Genomic DNA, 18,650 nt, shown 5'->3' on the forward strand with positions numbered 1-18,650 from the left:
TGGTGTGTTATGAGCACAGTAGACTGGAGAACGGGGCTTCTCTCTGGCAGAGCGTGGGTGTGTTATGAGCACAGTAGACTGGAGAACGGGGCTTCTCTCTGGCAGAGCGTGGTGTGTTATGAGCACAGTAGACTGGAGAACGGGGCTTCTCTCTGGCAGAGCGTGGTGTGTTATGAGCACAGTAGACTGGAGAACGGGGCTTCTCTCTGGCTGAGCGTGGGCGAGGACCGAGGTGAGCTCAGTGGACATGGTGTGTAATGTTGATGAGCAGAATTAGGGTACTGTGATTCTACTTTGTAGAGACTGCATGAAACACTGGTTTCTGCTACAGGTAAAAAAAATATAAATACTGTTGAATGTTTTTCTTTTTTTCTTTGATAATTCTGAAGTCATGAAGGCAGTGTGGACTTTCCTCTCAGTTGATTTGTGTGTTGTGTGTCGATCTTCTCAAGATACTAAATTAATTGTTTCTGTTGGAAATTTCCAACCAGAACCTGTGTTCTGTTTTGATTGAAATAAAGTGGTATTGTCACATTGTTTCTAGTCATTTAGTGTTTAATTTTTGATTTTCTTGGGCTCCTATGCAATAAATATATTCTTTATTAGCATAGAAGTTACAGTTATTTCTTTCAGACTAACATCATTAAGTATGGTCCTCAAATTCTCTAGATAGACATTTCTATTGTGTGTGTTGATAAACATGTATACATACAGTACCCTCAGGTCATAATAAAGCATGAGAAAGATGTTGCAGGTAGATTAAGCATAAGACTTCTTTTTCAAGGTACAAGACTGGCTGAGTAGTGAGTACAGGGCAGGAGGAGAGGGCTCCAGAGGACAGCTCTACAGGAGGAGGAGGAGAGAGAGGACAGCTCTACAGGAGGAGGAGAGAGGACAGCTCTACAGGAGGAGCAGAGGGCTCCAGAGGACAGCTCCTGTGCTGTTAGCTCTACAGCACTAGCAGCAGCAGGAGAACGAGGCATGGCTGCAGGTAGACTCCAAGTCCCAGGGTTCCCAGCGTAGACGCTCCTGCAGGATAGAGAAACAATTACATCCTTCTTCTTGGGTTTGACCTGACATCCTGGACCAGAGGCCACCTGTGCCTCTGCCTCACCTGACTGCTGGGGCAGGTTGACGGGGGGGTTTGGGGTGGTTGAGATGGCACGCGGGGCAGGAAGGCCCAGGGCGTTTTCAAGGGCAGCTTTCTGTTCAATTCCCAGCATCGCTCGCTGAGCATCGGTTACCATGGCGGCATTGTCAGGACCCAGGGCCTCCAGCTGGCTGCTTGAGAGTGCCTGGGGAGGGGAAAGGAAGGGAGGGCAGAGGAGGGGAGACGGGGAGGGGAGAGGGACAGCTGTCAAGAGGAGGCAGGTTTGTGGTAAACTTCTGAGGTTATTTAAGGAATTGGTCAGAATTTTGTTTGGGTAAAAGTGTTCTTTTGTATCTGTCTCTAAATACTCATATAACTCTTTTGAACTATTCTCTCCATCATTTGACTGTTACATGCAGTCTTTGTAATGGTTCTTTATATCCTTCACTGACTTTTTGATCATTATTATGTCCATTCTTCTATCAGCCTTTTTTATTACAGAATTATTATTTCCAGTCCCATGAAAAGTTGCCTCCTCCAAAAATCTTATCAGGAAAAAAGAGATGACTGAGGAGAGGTGCAGGGGGAGAGAGAGGGGGAGTGGGAGAGAGAGAGGGGGAGAGGTGCAGGGGGAGAGAGAGAGGGAGTGGGAGAGAGGGGGGGAGAGAGAGGGGGAGGGAGGTGCAGGGGGAGAGAGAGAGAGGTCCACTCACAGCCAGGCGGTCAGGGGGGATGAGAGTGATGCCGGTACGGGAGAGGAATGGAAGAACAGAGGAACTCAGAGAATTCAGCTCAGCTGAAGTCAGACCAGCTGGAAGAGGTGGGAGAAAGAGATCATTAGAAATGACGTGTTTAGAAAGGACTCATTTAACTCTGGCTTTTGTGATGTAGGTTCAGACAAAGTCAAATTCTGGGATAGATGTGACTCTGACCGATGATGTTGCCCAGGGTGTTGACCTGAGCCTGACTCCAGCTGCTGGGCGCTCCAAACAGAGCCACTGCTCTCTCCTTCAGCTTCTCTGTCCACATCAGGGGGCACTCCAGGTTCCCCAGGGACCCCACAGCCTCCCTGGGACACGGGTATTTAGTCATGAACACACCACATGACACTCCACACTCATAACATCAAACACCCATGCACTCACACACACACACACACACACACAGGATTCCTGACCTGAAAACATCAGCGTTGATCTGAGTTGTCTCGTTAGTACTGAGCCCACAGACAAACTGATTCAGTCCCACGATCTCCACAGCTGTCAGCTGTCCCACCGTCATGCCACAGCGCCCAAGATAACACTTCCACACCATCTCCCTCTGAAGGGGACCGCAAGAATCAGCATAATCATCATCCTTGTTGTCATCATCATTGTTTACCCCATCTGATACTTCCCGGGTGCGTTTGGCCCTACCTGTGTCTGGGTCCAGGAGCAGGGGGCCAGGGCATCCAGGGTGTCCAGGGAGGAGATGGGGAGGCTGGACAGCTCTGTGAGGTTGAACCCCTGGCAGATGCAGGCCAGGTGGACCACCTGGCTCTCGTTCAGATTAGCCACGGGACCCCACGCCTGCACAGGCACACAGAGAAGGAGCACATGCATCTGTCCAGGGCTCATCTGAACAGTCATCTGTCCAGGGCTCATCTGAACAGTCATCTGTCCAGGGCTCATCTGAACAGTCATCTGTCCAGGGCTCATCTGAACAGTCATCTGTCCAGGGCTCATCTGAACAGTCACTCATCTGAACAGTCAGTCATCTATTTCATGTTTAACCACATGAGAGAATAACAGCAGTATTATCAAAGGTGACTTGTGTGCTACTTGTTGTCATTAACATGAGTTTATCTTTCTCAGTACCTCTATGACTTTCTGCCGAAGCGCACTCAGCTGATCGCTACTGTAGGTTGTGATGGCCCCAAGCGTGTCTGCGGTAGTGATGAAAGTGTCATTTGACATGGCAGACAGCTGGTCGGGGGTCCAGTAGACGTTAGCTGGGCCCAAGTCCTCAATCTGAGCCGCAAGGGGAACCAGGACTGCCAGGGGAGAAGCTACACAGAGAGAAGGAACGAGAGAGAGAACGAGAGTGAGCATGAATGAGAGAGAATCAGAGAAATGTTTGTAATTCCCCAATTCATTCAGTCTTGTTTATTTCGTCTATTCCAGCGTGTGTCACCTGCTCTCCTCCTGCGAGCGGGCGTGGCTGTGGGGGGCACGGCGTCTGGGGACGTGCAGAGAGAGAACAGTTTCCATCGCAGGGTGGAGAGGTCCAGGGCACTGCTGTACTCTGAGGGGCCGGGGGCCCCCTGCTGGGCAGGCATGCTGTCCAGCAGGTCTGAGAGAGTCGTCTTCAGCCACGACTGGGGAGGTGTCAAGAGGAGATGTGTGAGGGAGATGGTGAGGGCTGTGAGGAGGGTTGAACACAAACACAAACAGCTGGAGATGATCCAGGCCACGTGAAGCCCCTCACTCTGTAGCGCAGTGAACGGACGGTGGAATCATCCAATAGGAGGAGAGGAGCCAGGGCGACCGTGGTATCGGCGGACCAATTGGATGGGGCCCTGTTGAAATGAACAAACACATTGTTTCCTTTGTCATTTCTGATACTGTTCTTATCGTGGATCTTGTATCACTGTAGCCGGAGAGGGTTAGATTAGTGTCAGGTTTGGGGTTAGGTGTAGGGTTAGTGTTAGGTTTGGGGTTAGGGTTAGTCTTCATCATGAGGTGTCTCACCCATAAGTGTGGTTGAGCAGCTGCAGTAGCGCTGTCCTGTGGAGAGGAGGGATATGTGAGCAGGAGGCCAGCGCTGGCAGGGAGGAGTTGAGTGTGCTCTGGCTCAGCAGGGTCAGCTGAGAGGGAGATACCTCACACAGCAGAGACCCCAGACTTAGCACCTCATCACTGCTGAGCTCCGACATGCTCCGACCCTGCACACACACACACACCACACACAGGTTATGTTCCATCCTGAGCCGACCTGCTGGCTGACCCTAACCCTAACCCTGGAGGCAGTGTTCCGTACGTTGAGCAGGCAGCTGAGAGCTCTGCTGGTGAGAGCTTGACGGGAGGGGGACCTGAGGGGCACAGAGCTCAGGTTGGCCTGGCCCATCTTCACCAGGAAGGCAGAACACACGGAGGCAGGGAGGCCCTTAATCACCGGAGCCCTGGACGAGTGAAGAGTCACAAACAGTGAGGGGAGAGAGACTTTGCATACGTGTGTGGTCGAGTACAGTGTGTGTGTGTGTGTGTGTGTGTGTGAGTACAGTGTGTGTGTGTGTGTGAGTACAGTGTGTGTGTGTGTGAGTAGAGAGTCTGAGTCCATGTCTCCTTACTGTAGGTGCAGCAGCAGGATGGTGGGAACAAGGTTGAGCTCGTCTTCTGTCAGGTTTCTGAAGTAGCCTGCTCTCACTTTCTCCAAGCTGCCAAACAGCCTGCGAGCAGCACAGCACACCTGGAACACGAGAGAGACACACTCACCAGGAAGGCTGTGAGTGTGTGTCTGTGTGTGTGTGTGTATTTGCGTGTGTGTGTGTGTACCTGAGCTCTGGTGAGCAACTGGGGATTGTCTGTCAGTGCTATGGCCATGTCCATAGCATCACTATCCGTCGTTTGGTTAATCATGTCACAAGCCACGCCCTGCATGGCCCAGCCCAGCTTCCTGTGAAGGTCATTTACCACATCATTACCCCTGCAGGGTTAGGGCTGCAGAATACTGTAACCAGTCAGGACACACAGGACAGGGACATCAGTTCTTACCGCATAGCTGCAGGTTTAATGGTCTTTCCCATGATCTTCTTGACCAGGAACGCTGCCTGTATTCAAGGAACAAACAGGAATGAACTTCCAGAGTCCACTCCTCTCCTGATCAACAGAACTGAGATGTGTGGGTGTGGAGGTCAGTGTTGGGCGTCTGGGTCACCTGTGCTCGTGTCCAGGTCTTGCCGTCCAGCTGGTCGAAGGAGGTGAAGTTGGCCTGGTCCAGGGTGTGCAGGGACAGGCTGGAGAGCAGGGCAGAGGGGACTTTCCGCACCAGCTCCGAGGCGTTAGTATCCTTACGAAACTGCACAGGGGGGGGGGGGGGGGGGCTGTATTTACATGCTGGCTCCACAGGGGGGGGCTGTGTTCACAGGCTGGGCCAGAGTGACGGGATAGGAATGTACACACATTGTGTACCTGTTGCTTGAAAACATTTCTTTCTGTGTTCTTTTTTGTCTCCTAACCCTGACTTTACGTTCCTCTCCTCCCTCTCCCCCTCCCTCCCCCCTCCCTCTCCCCCACTCCCTCTTCCCCCCTCCCTCTCCCCCCCTCCTCACCCCCTCCAGAAGCGCGGTCTTCTGTAGCTTGGTCATGCTCTGGCTCATGCTCTGTAGACCCTCACTACCCAGAAGCCCCAGGTCTTTGACCTTCCTGAGCAGCCTTGAGGCCACGCCTCTCACCGCCGGCCCCAGAGACACCAGCTCCAGATTGGTCACCGACTATGAGAGAGAGAGAGAGAGAGAGAGAGAGAGAGAGAGAGAGCAAACGAAAGAGATTAACCAACCGAACGCAAACGCAGGAGGTAATTTAGCAATAGCATGTGCACACAGAGAGACTTGGCCTTGTCTGCACTGTCTTCCAGGTCTGCACATGCTAGCCCTGTTAGCTCACTGCACATGCTAGCCCTGTTAGCTCACTGCACATGCTAGCCCTGTTAGCTCACTGCACATGCTAGCCCTGTTAGCTCAACGCACATGCTAGCCCTGTTAGCTCACCGCACATGCTAGCCCTGTTAGCTCACCGCACATGCTAGCCCTGTTAGCTCACCGCACATGCTAGCCCTGTTAGCTCAACGCACATGCTAGCCCTGTTAGCTCACCGCACATGCTAGCCCTGTTAGCTCAGCACACATGCTGGCCCTGTTAGCTCACCGCACATGCTAGCCCTGTTAGCTCAACGCACATGCTAGCCCTGTTAGCTCACCGCACATGCTAGCCCTGTTAGCTCACTGCACATGCTAGCCCTGTTAGCTCACCGCACATGCTAGCCCTGTTAGCTCAACGCACATGCTAGCCCTGTTAGCTCAGCACACATGCTGGCCCTGTTAACTCACCGCACATGCTAGCCCTGTTAGCTCAACGCACATGCTAGCCCTGTTAGCTCACCACACATGCTAGCCCTGTTAGCTCACCGCACATGCTAGCCCTGTTAGCTCACCGCACATGCTAGCCCTGTTAGCTCAACACACATGCTAGCCCTGTTAGCTCACCGCACATGCTAGCCCTGTTAGCTCAGCACACATGCTGGCCCTGTTAGCTCACCGCACATGCTAGCCCTGTTAGCTCAACGCACATGCTAGCCCTGTTAGCTCACCGCACATGCTAGCCCTGTTAGCTCACTGCACATGCTAGCCCTGTTAGCTCACCACACATGCTAGCCCTGTTAGCTCAACGCACATGCTAGCCCTGTTAGCTCAGCACACATGCTGGCCCTGTTAGCTCACCGCACATGCTAGCCCTGTTAGCTCAACGCACATGCTAGCCCTGTTAGCTCACCACACATGCTAGCCCTGTTATCTCAACGCACATGCTAGCCCTGTTAGCTCAGCACACATGCTGGCCCTGTTAGCTCACTGCACATGCTAGCCCTGTTAGCTCACCTCCTTCCCCTGCAGCAGCTTACTGGCCAGGGCCTTGGCCTGGCTCACGCTCCATTTGGCCTTGGGGCCCAGGGAGACCAGGGTGTCCTGCAGGGCTGAGATGGAGAACTGGGCCAGAAAGGAGGAGGGCAGGGCTGTCACCCCCGGGCCCAGCTCGCTCAGCAGGGAGTCCCCTGGTGACGGGGAGGTCATCATCAACATGTTCACCAAGCGTTTCTTCAGCTGATAGCAGAGGCACAGGATCAGAGGCACAGGGTCAGAGGCACAGGGTCAGAGGCACAGGAGAAGACAAAGCAGGAGAAACACTGTGTTTGTGTGTGACATCACCGTGTTCGTGTGTGACATCACCCTGTTCATGTGTGACATCACCGTTTTCGTGTGTGACATCACCCTGTTCGTGTGTGACATCACTGTGTTTGTGTGTGACATTATTGTGTTCCTGTGTGAACTTTGAACAGTTACTCTATTGACCCTGAACTACACGAGGCAGGAGAGGGAGCAGAGAGGAGGAGGAGGTCACCGCTTTGACATCAGAGTTGCTGCAGTTGCTCAGCTGAGACAGAAGTTTTCTACTGAGGGAGGAGTTCAGTGTCGGGGCGTCGCCATAGAAACATGCCAGTGAGCCAAGCCTGAACAAGGCCATGGAAAAGATACAGATCAATGCAAATCCTACAATCAGTCCCTATTTGGTTTGCATTCACACGCGCGTGCACACACACCTGTCCACGTTCTGTATTAACCCTTCCTTGGAACAGTCTTTGACCATCTCCAGGAATTTCCTGCCAAGACTGGAGTTCATCCTGGCCACACCCCTGAAGGAGGAGCTAAAATCCGGGGTCGTTAAGAAGTTGCATATCTAGGAGGAGGAGGAGAGGGGAGGAGAGACTGGTGAAACAATCTAGCTCTTTGTTACAACTCTTATGTAATACATACATCCACCACACGCCCACACAGGCACACACACACGTGCACACACAGGAACACACACAGACCTGGTCTTTGGGGATGGTTTTGATGTCGTCCAGAGACAGGCGAGTGAGGAAGGGACCCATCGTCTTCAAGCCTTCTACCTCCAGCCACTGCAGCTCCTTAGAGCAGCGAGGAGGAGAGGAGCTCACTGCAGTCAGAGGGGAGAGCTCGTCACTCACTCTCACACACTCACTCTCACACACACACACACACACACACACAAACTCACACACACATGATGTTTGTTGAGCATCTCACCATGTGTCTTAGGCTTGCCCTGGTCTGGTTTATGTGACCCATCAGCAAGGCTGCAGTTGAAGTAATTGAGTCCGATCTGCTCCCTCACCCACTCCTTAATCTGGTCCTGCTGCCCCTCCGTCAGAGAGCCAAACACGTTTCGCATCATCTTCATCCTGAAACCAGCACAGCCATCTGGCATCACATCGCATGTGTGTGTGTCGGTGTGCTTGTGAAGTCATCAGCATGCATTCTTCATACTCACACCCAAAATAAACCTAAATGTGTGTGATCACATGCACTCACACACACACACAAACTCACATGACTTGGAGGTGTGGACGCTGTATGCTGGCGGGCAGGCCCATCTGAAGAGGTGCCATGTTCTGAAGGAAGGGCCAAGCCGCCCACACCAGCCTCCCATAATCCTCCGGGTCCAGGTTGCTTCCGTCGGTCATCGTCAGAGCCGTCCAGGAGAGGGGGGAGACGAGCGCCCGGAAGAAACACAGAGGCCCGTCCTGAGGAAGAGGGGGGGGGTTACAGGGAAGCAGCATTCTGCTGTAACACCAGACTAGGTCACAGTCGATGGATGAGGTCGTGGGGAGAAGAAGCTCGTCATTGAGAGGCAGGCGAGCACTCACCGAGGAGTTCTTCATGAGCTTTATCAGCCCTGGAAGACTGGAACAATTCCACATCTTCTCTGTCATGTTCTACAGAGAGAGGGAGGGAGAGAGACAGAGAAGTAGATATAAACAGAATCAGAGACAAAGAGTAGAGGTTATGGAGAATATCAGATGTTTTCAGGTGGAAAATTCTCCGCCTTTTAAAAGCAGGCGTAAACCAGGATGCGCATATGCCTCCTGGTGAAATGGCAGCCGTAACCTGAGCAAGACCAAGACATAGGCCAAAGGATTTTTGCCACAAGGATCACACTTTTTGAGTTGAGTGAACACAAAATCATTACGCGTTACAGATTAAGCAGCCATGCAATATTACAGTTACTGGACCGACTCAGTGTTCACATTCCATTCCAGCAGTTGTTAAACTCCTCGCTACATTACAAATATTGGCATCAGGATCATTTCAAACAGTCATCACTGTTTCGACTTTGGTGGCTGATCCATGATAGAAAGAGAGAAGGAGGCCCATTCAATTGCGCGTTTAAATGCTCGCAATGTACGGTATAGAGGGCGGAGAAAGTCGCTGATTACCCGACGACCTGCAGGTTTCGTAAATACGATGTAAACTGAAGTATCACAGCGTGCGCAATCTGCGGGTTGGCCATGGCGCTAATTTGCGAATGTACGTACATGAGGCCCTGAGTTTTTCTACAAGCTCTTTAATAGTATGTGTGTGTGTGTGAGAGTGAGTGTGTGTGTGTGTATGTATACCCATTCCTGGTCTGGATATTCCATGGTTTTGTTGGGCTGGATATGCAGCCGCCCAGAGTCTGGTGGGGGAAGGGAGGACAGGAGGGAGAGGAAGATGGGAAGTGAACTGAGACCGGACATCTTGTCCCCCGCTGGGACCCCACTGGTGCTGAGCAGGAAGGAGGAACGTGAGAGAAGATGGAGTTAGTTAGCAAGAAAAGGGTCGCATTATATGTCTTTTCTGGTAACAATTTCATTAAGACATTTTTGTTGAATCCAGAGATTGACTGGAACTGGAACACACCTTAATGCAGAGAAACACACAAAGACTGTGCACTTTGTAAAGCTCTCTCTTGGAAGTCGCTTTGGATAAAAGCGTCTGCTAAATGAATACATGTAAATGTAAGACTCACTTGGTGAGTTGATGGACGTTGTACATCAACACCATGGGAGGCACTTGGTATCCTGAAACAGACCAAACTCCGCACTCATCTGCAGTACTTGGTCTAAAGCAACTGTTGGAATTCCAGTCTAGGAAATACAAGTGATGAATGGCAACACACACACATGCACACTATAATGTGTTCTTACCCATTCCCAGGCATTGCATCATCTGGTAGAATAGAGAAATCACATTATTACTGACTATCAATGTGAATATGTATATATATATAATATGTGCTGGTGGTGGTGATGTGTGCTGTTGGTGGTGATGTGTGCTGGTGGTGGTGTGTTACCAGATTCTTGGCCTTGTCTCTGAAGCCAGGGGGCGGGTCCGGGAAGCCAGGGGGCGGGTCCCCAGGCACTGTGGGCGGCATCGGGCGCGGTACCATAACCGCTGGAATGGCATAGCAGTGTGAAACACTACATTGTACTGGAGCACTATCTGCCAGACACGTCACTGTGTTTCTAAGCACAAGGAACCCAGCATGGGGGCACTCTGGGGAGGAGCTCTGTCATGGCCTGAGAGGAGGGCTGGTTACTCACCAGAGGGCACCAGGACCAGGAAGAGGAAGGTCACTGTTCCTCTCAGGGTGTCCATGTTGGATCAGACAGATCAGAGCAGCAGCCTGGCTGGGAGACAGGAGAGAGGAAGACATGACAAGGATGACACGACTCTTTAACAGGAAGCATTCTGCTGTCTGAATGAAGATCAATGGTCTTCAGAATTCTAGGTAAGTTTTTTGTAAACAAATGAGGAAGTTAACTTTCAATTGTTTATTTTTGTAAACAGATGAGGAAGTTAACTTTCAATTGTTTATTAACAGAATGTGTCGTCATCCTTTGTCCTCATCCTGGTCCGTCACTGGTCGTCATGGTTCCTGTCTCCATGTAAATGCCTCAGTGACATTCAAGGTTCCTAAACACTTCCTCCTCTGAGGCTTGTTATACCTGCCCAGTTGCCTCCTTAGTTACCCTGGGTTACCCTGGGTTACCTGCCCTATGGACAAGCCCCTGTGGGGCGAGAAGGAGACTGAACAACATGTTACATGATCTCTGTTTTTCAGTCCTCTCAGATAGATTTTGCGCCCGCCGACACTGTCATCAGACTGAATCTGACTCCCTCTTCATGCTGCTGTGAAACAACATCTCTTCCTCCGGCATTTACATGGGCCCCACAAATGCGATTCCTGAGTTTAGTTTTCCCTTGGGTGTCTATCAAACGCACTCATTCAGAAGACACATTTATCCAAAGCGACTTATAAACGCTGTACAGGGATTTGAACCCTTGACACAATGTACATACTGCAGGAAGGTGCTTTACCTCCTTCGGCTGAGGGGGATTCTAACCCATGATGTAGTGAGCACAGAGATCTGTGATGTAGTGAGCACAAGAGACACACTACAGGAGGAATCATTTGTAATGAAAGAGCTACTCTCTGCTCTTCTCCAGGCTCCTGAAGCATCTTGTAACAATTACTATTGATTTATTTTACTATGTATTTATTTATTTTACTCTCTTGTTGATTATTTATCAGTTTATTATAATCAACTGAAGTACCGAAGTATACCGTATAGGCTTTAACAATCTGTTATTTTGTAAATGAGTAAATGTTAATATTGTAATCAGTCAACAAACATTCAGATAATTAATTACTATATACTGGCAATAAAAGAAAAAAAAACATAACTATGTCTAATTGTATCTATTATAAAGTTTAAAAGATCCACAATGCTACATTAACTACATAATTCGGTTGATCACTTCAACCATTTTAACGTTTTAACATTTTTACTGTCTCCGCTCCGTAACTCTATTTGATGGCAGAGTATTTTATTCACAAAGGACAAAATGCCACGCGCTTAAAATGACAAATCTCAAATTCAAGAGAAGAAATAACACTGATCAAAAGCCCCAGTATGACATCCTGACGGGGAAGCCGGTGGTACTCACCTGAGCAGGTTGTCCTTCTTGTGTGCGGGGTGTAGCGCTATGTGTTCTACAGGTGAGTGTGTCTACAGGTGAGCACCAAACCAGGAACAATGATCTGTCCCTCCTCCTCTTTCACACATTCAAATGCACCTGGGAGGCTTCAGGTGGGGCAGAAGATGTGTGTGTGTGTGTGTGTGTGTGTGAATGAATCTTGTCACGCTATGCTGAATAACCTATTCACAGAAAGGCTTATTCAGATCAAATTATAGTATAATAATATTGACATGTTGACATACTGATATTTATAAAACATTGTGTGTCTTTTCGTGTCTTTCTTCTTGGGATCAATAAAAGTTCTAGCTATCGACAGTATGAATATATTTTTTGTTAATTCATAAAGCTTCCACCATCATAATCTTTCATCTTTAATGTGACCAATAAGGCTCAAACATAATGAAACGATACCAGGAGTTTTTTAGGCTCTCTGTGATTGGGCGGGTCACTCAAGGTCCCAGAAGTCTTGTTAACGTCTGTCCACCATTACCTCCGACCTCCGGACCTCCCGACCTTTACACCACATTACTCCCAACCTAGTTTACTGCATCCCCTCAGGATTATACTAGAAACTATTAAAGGCATAGAACATGCCAGGGTTTGATAGATATCACATACTAACAATTTAAATATTTCTAACATAAGCCCTGCTAAAATGCAGAATAAAGACATATTATTTAACAGTGAATCAAGTTCAACTTTTTATAGAAAATGTAATCCACACAATTCACACTTTACAGAGACAATCCATGAACAAATAATTATCAATTTTAGATCAAGTCAATTTATCCCACTAGGGGAAATTTGTTTGTAGACAGGTATTAAAACACATTAATCCATCATAAATACTACACAGAGACAACAACACAAAGATGGCCATACACCAGGTAAGTATACCTATCATATTTGTAAAGTACTGTGACTGAAGCAAATATTGCCTTTGCCAGCTAAAAGGTTAATCAAGGTTATTGCTTTCAGGCAGACAAATTATACAAGTCATGCACATCCTCTTTTTTTACTGTCATTGTGTACGATGTACACTGTGTACTTTGCATACTGTGTACAAGGTACACTGTGTGCACACTGTGGGGCTGTCCGTTTCCCAAACATAGAGCTTCAACACGGTTCTGTGAATGCCCAGAAGAAACTTCCTCTGAGTATGACCTGGTCTAACTGGTCTGTGGTCATCTGAGACTGACCTGGTTTAACTGGTCTGGTGCACTAACAACATTACATCAGATGGAGGTACAGTGAGGTACTGTATGTAATGTAGAATGTGCATCTTTACTGACAAGTTGTTAGGGCTGGACAAACTGATAGGATTGAAAACTAGTGTTGATAGTTCATTTAACATGGATTGAGCTTTAAAACTATGACCACCCAAACAAGTAACTGGTTTACTCTGCTCTCCCCAGTTCTGAAGTACTAGCACTGTAACTAGGGTAACAATCTACCTTAAAACATATTTTTTCTTAACTTTAACTTCATATTTGGAAACGTGTACACTGTATTCAGGGAGGATCTCACACAAAAGTCTACAGTGGGTTAGAAAAAACAAAAGCATCACTACTGTTAAATATCAAACTGATTAGCCCAACAAGAGGGTTGATTCTCCCTGGAACAGGATGACAAACAATCCAGCTCCTGTTATCTCCCCAGGCTACTGGCACATCAACCTCAACTACACTAAATGACGAAATGTAAGTTTTCGGCGTCAAAAAGATTCTCATAGTGTAGTAGTCTCATAGCACACATACTGTATTTTTGTATTAATGTATTAATATTATGTGAGGTCCAACAGGTAGTAGAAATTGCTACTTTTTACTTAAGTATACAGAGACCATACTTCTTTACTTTAACTTGAGTGAAAAAGTGTTGTCATTACTTTTACCTAAGTCTTTTTAAACATGAGTATCTGTACTTCTACTTGAGTGAAGGATGTGTGTACTTCACATGCCATCTCTAAGTCTACAATTGAAATACAAAGAGTCTCTTATATCAGACTGCTTATCAGAGCTTTAAAAAAGGTTTCTGTAGGTTAGTCTGTTTCAGTAAAGCCTTGTAGATGGGAAGTGATCTTCGTTGCCAGGTTTGGGTTTGTGAAGTGACCTGAAAGAAATAAAGCACGTTATATTCACTACACGTGTGTGTACACGTGTGCGTGTGTGTGTGTCTGCGTGTGTGTGTACACGTGTGTGTGTACACGTGTGCGTGTGTGTGTATGTGTGTGTGTGTGTGTGTCTGTGTGTGTGTGTGTGCGTGTGTGTTTCACAAAAATATAGCCTACCTGCCGCAAATTCACGTATGTCGACTGGTCTTTTGAGGAACACATCTCTGTCAGAACAAAAGTAACGTTACAGCAGTTCTATACATCACTGACTCAGACATGAATGCACAGTAATGGGACGCACATTAATAAGCTGTTTTTTTCAAACCTTAGGAAGTCGCTCATCATCAACTCGACCTCTGGATGCGCTCTTAAATATTTTTCATTGTCAATTCTCGTTTTTATCTACAAAGAAATAATTGAAGGTTAGCTCCCTGATGTGATTTTAGTTTTATTGTATCAGTAAATTAATTATTGCTAGTGATAGACTAGCGACCATAGATATATATCTACAGTATGCTATGATATAGCGACTACTAGCACTGTACTGTAGCTACCAGCTAGACTTGTATTTACTGTACCTTATATTGTCTAAGTATCTCCTGTTGCTCAGCGCTCAAAGCCCCTATGTCCAGTTCTTCTAGTGCACTGTTTCCTGCCATATTTGCGTTATTTACTACACAGTTGATCCAATTAGACCAACGTGGACAACAACGGGCGGAAAAGCCACCTGTTGTTGACAAAAAAAACCTTTCCATGATTGCTATGACAACAGCCATTCACTGTATAACCACACGGTGGCAGCAAAGACACACAAACTAGTCCGTTTTATTTATTTAATGTATTGTGGTGTGCATGTGAGACTGATGTCGTGGTTTATTGATTATAGGCCAGGTAGGCAGGCATGTGTGGTACACAGGTGAGGAACAAAGGCCTAACGCCAAATGTAGGTACAGACCGGCACGCAGCACCGGCACACAGTACCGCTGCTGCGTGCGTATCTCAGGTGAGGTTGTTATGGGTTCAGGGGTTAGAAAACATGGCTCCCTAGGACAGTGAAGAGGGAAGTGGCCGAGGGTAAACAGCTGGGAACACTCAGAGTTGAAGGCTTTGTGTTTGGGTTACCTCTGATTCACCCATGGTAAAGGGTAAGGACCAAGAGTGGCAGGTCAAGCTGACCAAGCCAGATAAGTGAGGAGACACACATTACGCGAGGGGAAGAAGGGGTGAACTAGGGTCTGAGGATGACAGGGAACTTAGAGGGGTTTTGAGTGAACATTAGAGATGGTGGGCACGCATACGCATGTTGGCTTTATTGAGGAGTGATTGATCTTGGACAAACGTGGGAAGAAACATATTGTGAAATCGTAGCATACCGCAGGAGATCAGGCTATATCGGGTTGTGTCTTGTGTGAGCTTTGCTTTTTGTGTCTTCCTGTACCACGTGCTGCATCGCTGAATAATCCATCAAGCCACCTTGACTTTGAAAGATATTCCATCTCTGACTCTATTTTGGACTAAATCCTCTGAAAGAAAAACCCTACGCTGGCATTTATGAAACCCCCGACACACTTACTCATAAAAAACTATTTTTCTTTTATTGCAGTATAGTTATTTACAAAACACAAGCCAATATTAACAGCTCAGTGTTCATAACGCCCCAAATGTGGGTGTTTTCTTTGTGTGTGTGTGTGTGTGTGTGTGTGTGCAGAGAGAAAGAGAGGTTCAATATATGGTCAATATAGTGAACAAACATCAGGTTGAAACATAGGGCCTACAACTCCACTCAAAATTCAAAATAAAAATTATAAGACAATACTCTTAGAAACATCTTCTCTCAGTCTTTCCTATTAATTGTGCAAAGAACAATGAAAAGCATTTCTTTCCCATTAATTTCCTGACTTTACCCTTTAAGGGGAAATACAGACTCTTGAATGGACCTGGTAGGGAGCTAACTCGTAGCTTGTGATTGTTGACAGCAGAGGCTGCCTGAGATCCAGGAAGGCTCAGGATTGGTCTGTCTGGACCAGGAAGTAGCTGGTATTGTTGAAGTCAAAGGCCTCCTTCCCACTCTCCTCCACCACCTGCTCCTGCTCTTCCTCCGCTTCCTCCTCTTCCTCCGATCCTTCCTTTACTTCCACTTCCTGTGGGAGGGGCTCTTTGTGAGGTGGGGGGGCAGAGTTCAGCAGAGCGTGCACTTCCTGGGCTGCTGGAGCTGATGTGGAGGGGGCGGAGTCAGGGAGGCGGGGCTTGTTGTTGCTAAGGCTCACCAACTTGGAGACGAACCTGTCCTTGTGTCTGAGAGAGGGGGACACGGGGCAGTGAGGCCGGGGAAGGAACTACCATGTTCTTAGTTTGTCCTGAGGTGTGAACAGCAGCAGGGATATCTGTCATCATGTCTGGATGTACACAGCTCTATAAGTAGGGCAGGCAATGCAAGGTTTACCTCAACAGGTAGGCGATGAGGAGAGTGACAGACAGTAAAGCACAACACCCAACCACCCACAGGAGGTGAGGCCGCACCTCCTGTGTCACACCGGAAGGTTCAGGGTCTGAGAGCAGGAGAGAGAGGAAGGGAAGACAAAGAAAGAGGGTTTCTTGCACCAGAGCGGAACACAACTAAAAACCGTTTATGTGTGCGTGTGCATGTTTATGTGTGTGTCTGTTTATGTGTGTGTCTGTTTATGTGTGTCTGATATAAAACAGGGTGAGGGTGTGTTTGTCCAGTCCCTCTGTACTTCCTGTTTTAAGTTTCATAATGAAACCTTGGTTATTACGTATAACGACTTTGCTTTCCTGTGACAGCCCCAGAAAACAGATCCAGGGAATTTCAGACGTGACCTAACAAACCCCACGTGTCCATAACACCACAGGCTTGTGAGCTGGAACCACTATGACCCCACAGCCGGGTCCTACCTCTGAGAAGCTCTTCATCTGCTGTGCCAGAACCTTCACCGCACAGGACGAAATAATCACACTGTACGAGAGAGAGAGAGAGTCAGACTGAAGGTGTGCAAACACAGTGTGTGTGTGTGTGAGTGTATGTGTGTGTGTGTCTCTTACCTTAGTTGTAGCAACACCACTCACAGCAGTGGGTACAGGCGCTGTGGGAACACACATGTATTTAAGATTTTTAAACAGTAGATGTGTGTTACAGTCATGGTGGTGTGTGTTAATGTACACGTGTCTGTTTGGATATTTGATTCGACCTCTCGAGTGCACACACTCTCACACACACACTCAGGAAGGAACATTGATCCCTCCCTCTCATGTTGTCATGGTTACCTTTGTGTGTGTCCAGGAAGGGTTGGTGACCTCCCTGGACTACTGTGCTCAGGAGCGGCGGGGGGGGGGGTGTACACATGTCTGCCTGTCTGTGTGTCTGTGTGTGTGTGTGTGAGTGTGTGTCTGTGTGTGTGTGTCTGTGTGTGTGTGTGTATGTGTGTGTGTGTGAGTGTGTGTGTGTATGAGTGTGTGTGAGTGTGTGTGTGTATGAGTGTGTGTGTGTATGAGTGTGTGTGTGAGTGTGTGTGAGTGTGTGTGTGTATGAGTGTGTGTGTGTATGAGTGTGTGTGTGAGTGTGTGTGTGTGTGTGAGCGTACCTGTCCAGGTGAGTCCAGGCACAGCAGAGCTCCAGTCGCTCCAGATGCCATCAAACTCATCTTTAGTGGCCAGCTGGATGACGTACTCCACCCCAGGCATCGCATCTGTTATCATGTACGAGTGGGCTTCTGTGAACACTTCAGTCTGGACACACACACATACACACACACACACCAAACAGGGTCAGCCAGTTGGCGTTCCACAGAGTAAGCCTGAACACAGTGATTGTCAAACTGGTGAACACATGAAAACTGGACTATTGGACCATAAATAACACCCAGGTAAATACACCCCCCCCACACACACACATACACCCACACACACCCACACACACACACATACACCCACACATACACACACACACACACCCACACACACACACACCCACACACACACACATACACCCACACATACACACACACACACACCCACACACACATACACCCACACACACACACACACCGCCGCTTTTTGCCAGCGCTAGAGGCCGGTAGGTGAGGCGATACTGGAGCATGTAGTAGCGGTCCTCTCTCCTTCCAGGTTCGAGGGTATGTCCAGGTAACCCTCAGCCTGGTCCTCTGACCCTCCACAGGCAGCACCAGCAGCCTCTGACGGGGGGTCTGGCCCTCACTGACACACAGGGGGGGGGGGCTTTAGTCGCCTTGGACACTACAGCAACTTACATACTGTGCCATAACATCAGGCCATAACATCAGGCCATAACATCAGGCCATAACATCAGGCCATAACATCAGGCCATAACATCAGGCCATAACATCAGGCCATAACATCAGGCCATACACGGCCTGGGGCACTTCACGCATTTACACACACAGAGACTCACTCACACACAGATGCACACACACACACACACACACAGAGACTCACTCACACACAGATGCACACACACACACACACACAGAGACTCACTCACACACAGATGCACACACACACACACACACACAGAGACTCACTCACACACAGATGCACACACACACACAAGAGACTCACTCACACACAGATGCACACACACACACACACACAGAGACTCACTCACACACAGATGCACACACACACACACACACAGAGACTCACTCACACACAGATGCACACACACACACAGAGACTCACTCACACACAGATGCACACACACACACCACACAGAGACTCACTCACACACAGATGCACACACACACACACACACAGAGACTCACT

At 48.3% G+C, this 18,650-nt stretch overlaps 3 protein-coding genes across 4 annotated transcripts; all 3 read right to left on the reverse strand.

The window, feature by feature from the left end:
- Nucleotides 1–584: 584 nt before the first annotated feature.
- Nucleotides 585–11,720, reverse strand: otoa (otoancorin). Of its 2 annotated transcripts, XM_062455377.1 has the most exons (30): nt 11,693–11,720; nt 10,285–10,367; nt 10,035–10,135; nt 9,889–9,910; nt 9,711–9,762; nt 9,319–9,466; nt 8,569–8,637; nt 8,252–8,445; nt 7,949–8,103; nt 7,714–7,838; nt 7,441–7,577; nt 7,242–7,350; nt 6,722–6,943; nt 5,400–5,561; nt 5,006–5,146; nt 4,843–4,898; nt 4,624–4,744; nt 4,419–4,537; nt 4,109–4,250; nt 3,820–4,013; nt 3,557–3,647; nt 3,263–3,446; nt 2,947–3,137; nt 2,506–2,658; nt 2,268–2,410; nt 2,023–2,159; nt 1,804–1,901; nt 1,115–1,295; nt 905–1,029; nt 585–850 (listed from the first exon to the last, which is right to left on the reverse strand). In XM_062455377.1, exons 2-29 carry the CDS (start codon nt 10,337–10,339, stop codon nt 950–952), a joined length of 3,582 nt encoding a protein of 1,193 aa, XP_062311361.1. In that variant the 5' UTR covers nt 10,340–10,367; nt 11,693–11,720; the 3' UTR covers nt 585–850; nt 905–949. The 2 variants fall into 2 exon arrangements, with proteins under 2 accessions (XP_062311361.1, XP_062311360.1); XM_062455376.1 differs by having other exon boundaries at nt 585–1,029; nt 10,285–10,371; nt 11,693–11,712.
- A 693-nt stretch (nt 11,721–12,413) lies between these two features.
- LOC134015870 (RIIa domain-containing protein 1-like) lies at nt 12,414–14,574 on the reverse strand. The gene is made up of 4 exons (XM_062455375.1): nt 14,414–14,574; nt 14,161–14,237; nt 14,013–14,059; nt 12,414–13,834 (listed from the first exon to the last, which is right to left on the reverse strand). The coding sequence occupies exons 1-4, from the start codon at nt 14,492–14,494 to the stop codon at nt 13,764–13,766; spliced, it is 276 nt and encodes a 91-aa protein (XP_062311359.1). The 5' UTR covers nt 14,495–14,574; the 3' UTR covers nt 12,414–13,763.
- Nucleotides 14,575–15,543: 969 nt separating this feature from the next.
- Nucleotides 15,544–17,704, reverse strand: LOC134015868 (uncharacterized). Its single transcript, XM_062455374.1, has 5 exons — nt 17,435–17,704; nt 16,896–16,936; nt 16,749–16,809; nt 16,279–16,384; nt 15,544–16,130 (listed from the first exon to the last, which is right to left on the reverse strand). The coding sequence occupies exons 1-5, from the start codon at nt 17,547–17,549 to the stop codon at nt 15,839–15,841; spliced, it is 615 nt and encodes a 204-aa protein (XP_062311358.1). The 5' UTR covers nt 17,550–17,704; the 3' UTR covers nt 15,544–15,838.
- Between the last annotated feature and the right edge of the window lie 946 nt (nt 17,705–18,650).

This window comes from Osmerus eperlanus, unplaced genomic scaffold (assembly GCF_963692335.1).
Source record: "Osmerus eperlanus unplaced genomic scaffold, fOsmEpe2.1 SCAFFOLD_561, whole genome shotgun sequence".
NCBI classification, from domain to species: domain Eukaryota; kingdom Metazoa; phylum Chordata; class Actinopteri; order Osmeriformes; family Osmeridae; genus Osmerus; species Osmerus eperlanus.